The sequence below is a fragment of the Festucalex cinctus genome, chromosome 14 (genome assembly GCF_051991245.1).
Source record: "Festucalex cinctus isolate MCC-2025b chromosome 14, RoL_Fcin_1.0, whole genome shotgun sequence".
In the NCBI taxonomy this organism is placed as follows: domain Eukaryota; kingdom Metazoa; phylum Chordata; class Actinopteri; order Syngnathiformes; family Syngnathidae; genus Festucalex; species Festucalex cinctus.
Window position 1 is genome coordinate 18,560,282 of NC_135424.1, and position 13,651 is coordinate 18,573,932.

At 37.5% G+C, this 13,651-nt stretch overlaps 1 protein-coding gene across 1 annotated transcript; it reads right to left on the reverse strand.

The window, feature by feature from the left end:
• Positions 1-3,983: 3,983 nt before the first annotated feature.
• LOC144001316 (urokinase-type plasminogen activator-like) lies at positions 3,984-11,524 on the reverse strand. Its single transcript, XM_077495532.1, has 11 exons — positions 11,280-11,524; positions 10,836-10,926; positions 10,687-10,741; positions 10,453-10,603; positions 8,831-8,913; positions 8,719-8,757; positions 8,458-8,638; positions 8,209-8,354; positions 7,990-8,130; positions 5,861-6,009; positions 3,984-4,522 (listed from the first exon to the last, which is right to left on the reverse strand). The coding sequence occupies exons 2-11, from the start codon at positions 10,884-10,886 to the stop codon at positions 4,328-4,330; spliced, it is 1,191 nt and encodes a 396-aa protein (XP_077351658.1). The 5' UTR covers positions 10,887-10,926; positions 11,280-11,524; the 3' UTR covers positions 3,984-4,327.
• Between the last annotated feature and the right edge of the window lie 2,127 nt (positions 11,525-13,651).

Sequence of the window (13,651 nt, forward strand, 5' to 3'; positions counted from 1 at the left end):
CATGCCAGTGTGCACCCCCCAAAAAGGAAAGGGCTAAATTAATGAGAAGAGGTGGGGATTCCTCGATTGTCTGAGGACGTTGAGTGCAGCGCCGTCAACAGGACGAATGTGGTACCGCAACGAGTGGTAGTTTAACACCCCCCCACCCCCCAGCCTGGCCCCCAACACTATTATACCAGTACTGTACATTTATATTTTTCATTATACAGTATATACAGATAATAAGAAGAAAAATTTGCTTGCATTTTTTTTCTGACATTTTTGTGGACATTTTAAGGTAAAAATAAATAAATAAATAAATATAAAAAAAATAAAAAATTCTGGATGTTTTATGGTTACCTTTTGAACACCCCTACCTTTTTAAAAATACATTTTCTGACTTGATTACTTTGTGGACATTTTTTTGGTAATTTTAAAAACTTTTAAACTCATCTTTCATCTATTTTTCTAACAAAATGTTTTTGAGATTTTAAAACAAATATTTAATTATTCAATTTTTTTCCCATCAAAATCATTAATTAATTTGAGGAATATCTGAAAACAAATATAACATAAATATGTAAATATTTTACAAATCCATATGTAAATATTTTAGAAATCCACAGGGAACCACAGGAGGGACTAAAGAGCCATATGTGGCTCCAGAGCTGCAGGTTGCAGACCCGGCTCTAGTACATGGGACACAAAAGTATCACTGCCCAAGTACAGATAAGTTGAATTTAACCTTTAAATTCCTCACATTTGCATTTATCCTTAAGAACTGTTTGTTTTTAAACATTTAGGTACACTTTGTATTGAACTGATTATTTAAGCAGTTTTGCTATTTTCCTAGTATGTCACACATGTGGTGTTCAAACGTTACCGTGGCTTACAATAATATTAAATACAGGATACTTTTTAGCAATAAAACCTCTGTTTCTGTTTTGAACTACACTTAAACCTTATTTGCTACTGCGTGATGTCCATTATGTTGGTACTCAGAAAGTTGTAGGTATTTTTTATGTGGTACTTGGCGTGAAACGTCTGTGAATTACTCTCTCTCTCTTTTTTTTTCTTTACAAAGCTACAAACTTACATTTGATACATGATCTACGTTCATTAAATGCTGGGTCAGGAGTCCACGTCTTCAAACCTCAATGTGCAAGTCTATATTAAGACCAGGAATTCATTTTGCTGTGAACCGAAGAAGAGTCTCTTCATGGGGCATAAACATCATTTATAAAACCCACATTGAATTTCATGCATAAATAAATGCATTCAAATTGAATTGCCGGTATTAGCAATGAGTGACTTCCTGTAAGAGCTGCTGGAATGGTGACAGTCTCAACGTGTGCTGAGGAAACCAGAGACGAAAACAGTATTTATACCCTGGAGACATTCACTACCAGTGCCTGTAGGCCTGTGTGTGTGTGTGTTAGGTGTATGTGTGTGGGTGTGAACAAGAGGCTGTTGTCATCTGAACAGGAGAGACACTCTGGTCCACCTGGTTGAAGTGGCGCTCTTCTACAATTCTTGAATGGACAGCATTTATATACCCAAATCTAATCGTTACTATGACAAGAGCTCTTAAAATGGCTGCCATTTCAAAAACAAAAGGTGCAGGAAAGTACATTACACTGAGAGGCTTCAATGGATTCTCCTCATGTAACTAAATAAGGTCACTTAAATATTACCTGTGCAACAATGACACATAAATAGTGTTAATTTAATATTATTATATTTAGAGGGGGGTGGCACGGTGGACGAGTGGTTAGCACGTCCGCCTCCCGGTTCTAAGGACTCGAGTTCGAGTCCAGGCTCCGGCCTTCCTTGGTGGAGTTTGCAATGTTCTCCCCGTGCCCGCGTGGGTCTTCTCCAGGTACTCCGGTCTCCTCCCACATTCCAAAGACGTGCATGGCAGGTTAATTGGGTGCTCCGAAATTGTCCCTAGGTGTGGATGGTTGTTTGTCTCTGTGTGCCCTGCGATTGGCTGGCAACCAGTCCAGGGTGTCCCCCGCCTACTGCCCACAGCCAGCTGAGATAGGCTCCAGCACCCCCCGTGACCCTTGTGAGGAATAAGCAGTCAAGAAAATGGATGGATGGATATATGTAGATGTTTTTTTTACTCTATCAATAGTTTCTATTTCAATTAACTTATTGTGGTCTCAGTTTTTTTTTTTTTTTATACAAGAAAAAATGTGCTATTTCCGTTTCTGTACTCCATGTACACTTCCATGTAAGGGAGGTAACCGTCTCATCTCCATGATGCAGCATCCTGAGTAACTTGGCTGGGAAGCGGGGGATCTAACCTGAAAGCTTCCAGCTGCGAGGCAACCAATCTTTAACCCTGATCTATCCCAACCTTCTTCTTGGAAATGTCCTTTCTGGGGAGTGAGACTCACACTCTTAGTGCAACTCAAAACCATGTATGGTTTGAGGCACAGTAATAAAGTAAACAGATTTGTGTGAGTAGTTGAGGTGTGTGTAGGGGGACAAGTTAGTGTTGTGACTGGCCCCAGCAGTGCTGTTGTAAACTATCATGGCTTGGTATTTGTTCTAAGTAATGCTCGTGTCAGAAGTGGCTTGGAGATGTTTTGAAGTTTAAAAAAAATATTATGGAGAAAATATGACGCATATTCATGTTTACAAGGCTTGATTATTTGAACATATTGCTCATATTGATATTTGGCTCAATTAAAGGATGTACGGAAGATCACATTAGGTTTGAACTCAGCTAAAAACAGCTGGATGCAAAATTGCAGTTTAGTATAACTGACTGCATCCGACCCAACCATCTGTTTCATATACTGCTTGTCCTCATTAGTTTCGCAGGAGAACTGCAGCCCATGAGCTGACTTTTGGCGAGAGGTGGAGTAAACCCTGGACTGGACACCAGCCAATCACAGGACACAAAGGACAGACAAGCATTCACAATCACATTCAGATATAAGGACAATTTAAGAGTCTTTAAATTAATTAAAGTGGAAGTCAACTTTAAACATTTCTTGACAATAATATGTTATATGTGACCTCACTAGTCTAAACATGAAATTCTGATTAATATTGCATTTATGGAGTATGAGTTATGCAGCAAAATCCAGGCATTTTTATCCATCTCAGTGGGCGGCCATTTTGCCACTTGCTGTTGAGTGAAAATGACATCACAGTTGTTCAGGTCTCAGGTAACAACCAATCACAACTCAGCTTCAGAAATCAGGTGAGCTGTGATTGGTCATTGCCAGAGCACTGAGCAACATTGATGTCATTTCCAGTCAACAGCAAGTGGCAAAATGGCTGCCCCATGAGATTGGAAACAATGGCTGGCTTTTGTTCCGTAACTCATATTCCACTAACACAATATCAACCAGAATACCATATTTAGACTAGTGGAACTGCGTAGAACATATTATTGTCAAACAAATTGTTTTGGGGTTGACTTCCCCTTTAATAATTTCTAGTGGTTTTAAGATGACCAATGCACTACATTGTTGAAAATTTAATGTGGAAATTATACTTCAACGTACGATACATTACTGTTTTATTTGTTTATTTTTGCAGTGAGTGGCTCATTCCACTTATTAACACATTTTCTCTTGCACAGTATGAAAACAGTATTTATGTTTCAATCTATTAAAAATATTAAGGACAATCTTTCTCTACAATATGCATAGTTGAAAATGGTAACATTAAATTAAATAAAACAGATTTGTTAAATATGTAAAAAAAAAAAAAAAAAGTATATAAAGCTATTTTACATCCAATATAATAAATAAAATATAAACATTCCTTTAGAAAAATGACAGTAAATCCTTAAAGGGATACTTGACTCACTGAACAATTCTCAGCAGTGAAAAGTTAATCTTTTGACCAGAAAGTATTTGATAACTTCATTATTTTTCATGTAATATTAATACTTTTAAAAAGTAATTTTTCTACTTGCTGTCAACTGATGATGACATCACCTGTGCTGAGGCAGTAGGTAACGGCCAATCATGGCCAGTAAACTGAGGCATGATTGGTCGTTACCTACTTTCTCAGCACAGATGATGTCATCATCAGTCGACAGCAAGTAGAAAAAGTACTTTTTAAAGGTATTAATTGTACATGAAAAATAATGAAGTTACCACATTAATTATAGACAAAATTTTTACTTTATACCGCTGAAAATGGCTCAATGAGTCAAGTAACCCTTTAAGGATTGTTTCTGTCCATGTGCAGTAAATGCCCATTAGCTGCCACTATGTGCACAGTGCAAACAACAAAATGCACACAGCACCTTCCCCTCTGCGCTGCCAAATGTTCCTTTGGGAAATTAACTTGACCACAGTGGACTCCCTGTCATCCACCTTCATTTTGGGGGGTACATGACACCTTCTGTATACTGTGGTAGTTTTGTTTTCTCTGCAATCCATTTGTTGTACTTGGTGAGCTGAGTGTAAACCCCAGGATTGTTCTCCTGAGCACAGCCAATGCCCCAGCTCACAATGCCGAACTGAAACAGCCGACCGGAGGCTTCACACACCAGCGGACCCCCAGAGTCGCCCTGTGACGAGGAGAGAAACGTGAGTCAGTCAGTGCCTCGTGCACAATGAGAGGTCCATCCAGCCATGTTCCAACACAAGTGCTGTATCAAACCTTACAATTTTAAAATGATGTATATATTTCAAACTCATTATGACTGTGATGAGGATAAGAATTGCAGAAAATGGACAAACACATAATCATACTTTTACAGTAAAGGAAAAGTAAGCTGAAAATGCTAGGGATTGAACCCGGGATCTCATACATGCAAAGCATGCACCCTACCACTAAGCTACATCCCTTTTGATAAGGTGCCCTCTGTAGGCAGCCACCACTTGTATACCCTCTAAAGGCAGTATCCCAGTATGTCAAATGGAAATTATTGTCATGCGCTTCAGTTCAGTTTACTAAGTGGCCAAAGCTTAATTACACCATTGTGTTTTGCTTTTACTTCATGATTTTTTTTTTGTGACATCACTACGGAATTGTACCAGTGATAGCAATGAGGAAAAGTGCCACGACAGAATAGAAGAGGAAATGAAAAGTGGAATCCCCTCTTCGCATCATCACATTGATTAGTTTTGCTTTTTCTTTTTCTTTTTTGTCTGTTTAATTGTGCAGTGGTTAACTTTCTTCTATTCTTGTATCGTAGCTTAATATGCTAAAATGTTCATCAATACATTACCTTAACATTTAACAATTGTTTTATGATTGTGACAGTTTGAGTCTGGAATGAATACATTCCAGTTGTAGTTGACAAATACTGCACTGTTTTGAAATGAGAACAACTTGGAAGTCAACAAGCTATGTGATCGACTTTGGAGGTGCCATAGTCACATCTAATGATGCCATGATATAATTTATTTTTTTCTCCACAGTAGAAATGTAAGCATCTTACCGAATAAGTTACCAAATAAAAGTACCCCTCCTGTTTGTTTCTCAATAATGTCTACGTGTCAATGTGACCCGTTCAAATGTTGTGTCATAAAAAATAAAATAAAAAAGATCACGTAACACAAAGAAATGTTTTTGATATTAACAAAAAAACAAAACAAAAAAAGAAAAATGAAAATTTAAAAGATGTCAATTTGACCAGCAACCAAACAAGAAGGTTGTAAACATTTTTGGGACGCAAAATAGCATTATTTTTATTTTGCATTTACAGGTTCAAAACATTGTTAATCCTTGCAACCCCTTGAAGTGGATACCATGAAAGTTTCAGATCATCTTTTCTACAGTCAGAAATCACATTCTGGCTACCACTTCTACTTTTTTTTTTCCCCCTCTACTTGCTTTTGTTCACATGGCCAAATTTAGTATAACGGCAGAATGGTTCTTGGAATGAACGGGGCTTGCTCACCTTGCAGGCGTCCATGCTCCAATTGGGTGCCGCAGCACAGAACATGTTGTCAGTCAACAGATTTGCATACGTGGAATCTCTTTTACAATGAGACTCGGAGAGAAGGTTCACACGGGCCTCTTTCAAGTACTGAGAGTACTGCAACGCCGCTGTAGACATGCCAGACAACACAAGTTAGAATCGTGCTAGATTGCTAGATCATACAGTTTTCACAGTTTCTCGCCATTCATGTTTTTGTGGAATGCATCTACTTGTCTGTTGTGGAAATCTGGAGTTTATAAGTGATCACGTTTCATGGGTTTTTACAGTTTTTTTTTTTACATGAATACAGTTTAGCCGGCTTCATTATTCAGTGCGCAGCTGGCCTTAGGCATTACTGCCATCTAGAGGTATTCACAGCACTTGTCAATAGTATACTTTCTGTGTACAAAGTTAATGATGTGTTAAAAAGTGTGTTTTAACATGTTATAGACAATGAAGTTTTGATTTTCGTGACAAGGCAAGTCTAGTTTACTGTTTTCTGTTTGGGAATTTGGCAGACTGGGATACGCGATGCTGGGCTCAGTCAGATGCACAGAGAGCATTTTCTTTTACATGCTCCTAGCAAAACTGACAATCTGGTGACAGAAAATAGACTAGATCTTAAAACATCTAAAAGCAGGTCTAAGTTGTGGAGCAGGTGGAGTAACACCATTTTGAAACTACTACAACATACTCACAGAACTATTTCAAGCCTAACTTAAGTTTTGTGTAATTTTTTTAAACCTGAAAAATTCCCATTTACTTTTTTTTTTTAGATAATTTTAACACAAACATACCAAATAAACCTTATATGATACATATTCATTAGTCCAATAAAGCCTATTAATTTAAAATGCATAATCAGATTTATATATATATATATATATATATATATATATATATATATATATATATATATATATATATTAGTGCTGTCAAAGTTAAAGCGTTAACTAATTAATTAATCACAAAAAATTATCGCATTAATCATTGTATTACAACAGATTAATCACACTATTAATTTTGACCGCAGATGATCCTTTTTAGCCAACAGTGGATGGTTACATTAAAGGTAGCTGTTGGAGTTTGAGCAATAAACATAACTACATGCGTTAAAGTAAAGCATTTAATAAATGTTTACGTATGCTGTAGGTCACTTTTTCCCCATTTTAAATTATGCAAATAATTAATTGATTAGAAAAAGCAGGATGAGCGTGTGCAGCGGGCAAAAATGTTGGGGAAAAAAAGCTTTTTTAAGTCAGTGATTAATCGTGATTAATCAAAATTCTACGATGTGATTAATCTGATTAAAAAATTTAATCGTTTGACAGCTCTAATATATATATATATATATATATATATATATATATATATATATATATATATATATATATATATATATATATATATATATATATATATATGTATATATATATATATATATATATATATATATACACACACACACACACATATATTTATAAATGTATTATTAATAAAGTACAACGACTTGAATGAGTTAATAATAATGAGTGTATTTATTTAAAATACATAAAGTATATTGCTTGAATTGCATAATAATCTGGTTACCTATACACGATAAATATAATGCTTCTGTGAAAAACACTTATGTTCTTGTTTTTTTTTCTTTTATTACATTTTCATGTTGAGTTTTAGGGATGAAATGAAACTGAATGCAGACATCCCAAAACATAAAAAAATTAATAAAAATAAATTAATTATACTTTATTAACACTAAATACATAAACCTGAGGATTATAAATTTCAATTAAATGGCCATTATTAGACTAATAAATATATATAGGATTTATTTGGTAGGTTTGTATTAAAATTATCTAAAAAAAAAAAAGAAAATGGAATTTGTTATGTAAATTAATTTACATAAATCTTAAGTTATTTCTGTGAGTGTACTGTATTGACTGGATATTTTGTTTTACTATTACTGTAGCACAAAAAAAACACCCCCCTCACACACACCCACCCACACACACACACACGCACACACACCCACCCACCAAGAAATATAAAAATCATGTTTCTCCAGTAGTGTTATCTGGAGAGTTTGTTGTGTATTATGTTGTACCTACCAGATTTCTCCCTGCCAAATCCTGCGATGACGCACTGAAAGCCAACAGGAAGCTGAGTGTCAGGTGGAGGAAGACAAACCGTGCGAACAGATTCCGATCGCACAGCACATCGCCCATCACTGCTTTTGATCTTCAACAGAGCTGAAAAGACAAACAAAACCACTTATGAGAATCATAGAGTACAACACAATATATTTTTAAAGCCTTGCCTGCGCTCACCTATGTCATTGTTGTAGTTGGTCCCATTGTATACTTGATGGAGGATCAGTTTTTCCACAGTGAATTTCTGCTCGTTGACGTCATCCGTTTCATTGATGGCGCTCTTCCCCAGGAACACGGACAAACGCTGGAGGTTGGTGGCTTCACTGAACCCAACACACACAGTGTTAAATATGAGTCAGGGCTATTATCTAAAGAGAATTTCAGCAGAGGAAATGATGACACGCATGGCTGTGTGTTTGGCCTCACCCATCGGAGAAGCAATGAGCAGCCGTGAGCACCCAGCATGGCGCAATGAGCGAGCCTCCGCAAAAGAACTTGTAGCGCTGATGAAAAATGGCGGCGACCCACGGCTGCGACCGTGCAGCTACGAAAGAACCGCCCACAATTTTGTGCATCCTCCGCTCTGATGTCTCACCACACGTCAGTTCTACAAGGACGGTAAAGAAGGGAATCATCAGTTTATCATCAGAGGACATTATTGTGACAAGATAGTGAAAACTAGATTACCTGTATCCACAGCTGCAGGAGGTTTTACTGTTGTGGAGCCTGGAGGGCAACATGACATCATTAGGAAGTCCAAATTAAACTTAGAAGAAGTTTTACTATTTCAATCTCTCACATTTAGGGATGTCACAGAATTCTCTCACGACTCTCTTCCCTCTTTTCACACGACACCACGGCCGCAGACTCTGGTCAGGATTCCTAGAAGTTAAAAATGACAGTGGTCCTGATGTACAAGTTGAATTCATTCTGTGAATACACCTGTAACTTTTCCCTATTAAAATGAATGGAAATGCCATTAATCTGTTCCAGCGCCAAAAACACCAACATCAAATTTTGTAATAGCACTCTACAGTACTTCACGAAAAAAAAATAGAGAAATAACCAAATTAATTAGAATGTCAAGAATTTCACTAAGATTGCCTAATATGGAATTCCAGAATATTATTCCTCGTAAAGCAGGGGGTCAGCAACCTTTATTGTCAAAAGAGCCATTTTAGGCCAAATAAATAAAAAAAAATCTGAATGGAGCCACAAAACCTTATGAATATTGTGATAAACGAAACAGTATGGACGTATAAAAAAATTGCCTCTCTTCCTTTTTGGGAATTTTATGGCTATTTTTGATATTATTTTCTGCCTTTTTTGCTACAAATTTTCTGATATTTTTGGCATTTTTTTGGACATTTTATGGTAATTTTGAGGATTTCTTCTTTTGTTTTTGGGCATTTTATGGTTACTTTTTGAACGTCTTCAGCCTATTGCCTATTTTAAAATAAATTCTCTGTTTTTTGGCAATTTTGTGTACATTATATGGTAATATTTCTGCTTTTTTTTAAATTTTTTTTTGGAAATTTTATCGACCTTTTGTCTCATTTTCTGACAACTTACACATTTGGAGTGACATTTTTTGAATATTTGATTATGCATTTTTTCAAATCTAAATTGTTAATTCATTCAAAGAATATTTTATCTCAAAAATAAAAATATATATATGTAAAAAATATACATATTAATTTCTACTATTTTTTTTAGAGATCCACAAGGAGCCAAGGGAGAGGGACTAAAGAGCCACATGTGGCTCCAGAGTCGCAGGTTGCAGACCCCTGCTCTAAAGTCTCACAGTAGATATGAAATCAAATCGGATGAGACCTCAGCTCATCAAGCATCAGACCTCACAAGAGCTCAGTTCAGCAAGCCAGAATTGGTTAGGGAAACTTGACTCATTGAGCCATTTTCAGATGGGAATTTGTTTTGAATGCATGTTGAAATTAAGTTTCACTGCACTTAAATAGTATAGAAGCTCAGGCCAGGTATCATCCATCCATCCATCCATCCATTTTCTTGACCGCTTATTCCTCACAAGGGTCGCGGGGGCTGCTGGCGCCTATCTCAGCTGGCTCTGGGCAGTAGGCGGGGGACACCCTGGACTGGTTGCCAACCAATCGCAGGGCACACAGAGACGAACAACCACCCACACTCACACGCACACCTAGGGACAATTTGGAGCGCCCAATTAACCTGCCATGCATGTCTTTGGAATGTGGGAGGAGACCGGAGTACCCGGAGAAGACCCACGCGGGCACGGGGAGAACATGCAAACTCCACCCAGGAAGGTCCGAGCCTGGACTCGAACCGGAGACCTCAGAACTGGGAAGCGGACGTGCTAACCACTCGACTACCGTGCCGCCAGGCCAGGTATCATTAGGCATTAATTCAGCAAGGTGAATTCAGGCCTACCTGCAGTATCTATGATTCCCAATTCCAGATGAGGTGCCCCAGGGGTTTTTGAATATGTTCCATTTAAGACACCGGCGCCCATTTGTTGTTTTGGAAATGATTCCCCTGTAACTGCTCCCATCCCCTGACCAACACGCCTCTGAAGCATCATCTTTGAAAACAATAAAAAATGATTAATGGCTCCACACATAATAAAACCAAACTACACACATAAGTGAAGAGCAGTGAGCTCACCTTGATGCGCGCGTGTATGTCTTGGTGACCACTTAAGCCACCTCTTTGAAAATGCCTGCAGAAGAATAATGATTCACAAATGTGTTTAAAAAATATATGTGGCCAATTACCAAGCGTTAAATGAAATCTTGCATTTGAAATGGACTTACAACTTCAATACTGACAGCAGCAATGATGCACAGGATGACTAAGAAGTTCATCTTTACTTCTGCTTTTGTGATATTTTGGTCTGGAAACAAACTAGAAAAAAGGGAATAGAATATATCAACACCAAATGCCCTTATAGGGAGATTATCTGAAGTGACACAAGAGAACAGACGTGCATGCGATTAATAAAGTGCGTCAATCTACAGTACACATATTTGTGTCAATGGGATATGTTCATCTATGGCAGTATCAGATGAGCTTGCAAAATAAAAATATTTTCTCTTAAAAGAACGCAGTATCAATGTGATAGTAATGAAAGACATGATTGCATGGTCAGAACTGTACTTACCCTTCACTTATTACACAAAATAATAAACATTTAAACATTGAATAATAATTTTGTCAACATAATAGATTGGGAAATAAATGTGATAATATATGCATACCTTTCTTTTGCAAGACGGTGCCAAAGATCCTGATGAAGATTCTTTTTCTGAAGCCGTTTTTTCCTCTACGTGTCTTGTTTCTTGCTGTGTGTTTGAGTGCTGATTTCCCCTGCAACCCTCCCATTTAAAAATGCAGAAGCTGGGAGGAGGAGTTTATGACAGGCCAACAGAACATCAGTCCCACAAAACAGCTGACCATCACATTTGGCTCCACCAAAGAATTGGTCATGACGTGTGACATCAGCAATTTCGAAAAGAAGAAGTATATCCAAAATTGGTAATAAAACAGACACCCACGTTTATGTGAAGATGAGCTCACCAACACAATGTCTATCAACTGTATATTTATTTTTCTAATTAGGCACACACAAAGAAAGTCTACATGTTTGAACTTAATTTAGCAATGCGGACACTGTGCCGTTCAATATTTGTTTTTAATGGGCCGGATATTGACAAATGCTACTCATAGTTTACATTTTAGTCGTACTGTCGTATACATAAAATTACTGTACAGTGCAAGATGAATGCTGATAGATGCCAACTCGATAAGTCTGAATGATTAATTTAAAGGTGTATGCTAACAATTGTTTGAATTGTACTAGTGGTAATATGTCACATTATGCATAGAAACAAATGTAATTAAATTATTTGCCATTGGTTTACCGAAAAAAAAAAAAAAAAAAAAACGACAGTAATGAAAACAGAATCAAGTTTAGTTTGTACTATTGCCTTGTAATATTCAGTACTTGATCGGGGATTTTGTCTTTGAAATCCCCCTCCAATACACTATCTCAAACATGATGACTTTTTTAGTCACACTTCCGTTTTCCTGATCAGAACTCTATTAGGGATGACGGTGGCACATGTGTACTTAATCATGGCCAAGGCAGGAAGCGGGAAACAACAGGAGGAAGAAGTTAGCACATTAGTCATTATAATTTCAAGGCTACATTCACTCAAAATTGTGATTTTTGTTCTTGCTTTAAAATGTCAGTTGATCCCCTCCCCGACAAAATCACAAATTAAACTCCTGCATCGTGCAGGCCTCAGACTCTATTTGCAAATAAGGATTAAACAACAAATGAAAAAGCAAATGATGCAGAAAGTCATGAAACAATATAAAAGTCTAGTTTACCCCAGGCGGCACGGTGGACGAGTGGTTAGCACGTCCGCCTCCCAGTTCTGAGGACTCCGGTTCGAGTCCATGCTCCGGCCTTCCTGGGTGGAGTTTGCATGTTCTCCCCGTGCCCGCGTGGGTCTTCTCCGGGTACTCCGGTCTCCTCCCACATTCCAAAGACATGCATGGCAGGTTAATTGGGCGCTTCGAATTGTCCCTAGGTGTGCTTGTGAGCGTAGATGGTTGTTCGTCTCTGTGTGCCCTGCGATTGGCTGGCAACCAGTCCAGGGTGTCCCCCGCCTACTGCCCAGAGCCAGCTGAGATAGGCGCCAGCACCCCCCGCAACCCTTGTGAGGAATAAGCGGTCAAGAAAATGGATGGATGGATGGATAGTTTACCCCTACACCGAGTTTCTAAGCCAATGACAGGTTAATCTATAGGTTGGGTGAAGATCCAGAACCACTTTCAAGATGTAGCCCAACCACTGGACTATGTCTGAAACACTAATCACATCCCCACGTGACGCCCCGCTATCATGTCAAAGCCAAATGGTAAGCGGAGCTAAAATGAGAAATTTGTAAATGCTGGTGAGATCCAGCCCACAGGCACACATATATTTGCTGGAACGGAACGTCCTATTGTTCAACATGCACTTGATGAAGAGAGGCCTCAGTTTTCTAATGAGAAACACTTTAAAAATACGACTGTCAGAAAATGCCAATACATTTGGTGTAAAATGTCCAACACTGTCATTTCTACGACCATGATTTTAATTGTTTCACTTCCGGTGAAAAAATGGCATTGGGTTTCTCACCTATTCCACATTCCACATTACCATAAGCTCAAAGTGTCCAACGCTGGAATTTTCATTGCCAAACTACTTTAACTTTGGATAAAATCAATGATTTTGATAGGCCCCTATTGCCACAAAAACGTTTTGACAATTGCAACTTTCACAATGGGCCTCTTTTGAAAAGTGTTGTAGAGTGTGAAACAGGTGAGAAACCCATTTAGCTTCAATATACAACTTAGTTTACTTTAGATCAACTGTACTACCTCTCATTTCCTTTTTGGACACGACTTTAGCACTATCTCTTACGAATAGGTGTAATAATAATAATAATAATAATAATAATAATAATAATAATAATAATAATAATAATAATAATAATAATAATAATATGAACAAACCTTTCGTCAAAGTTAAGAGGGAAAAATGTAAAATATAAATGAAAAAAAATAAAAAATAAAAATA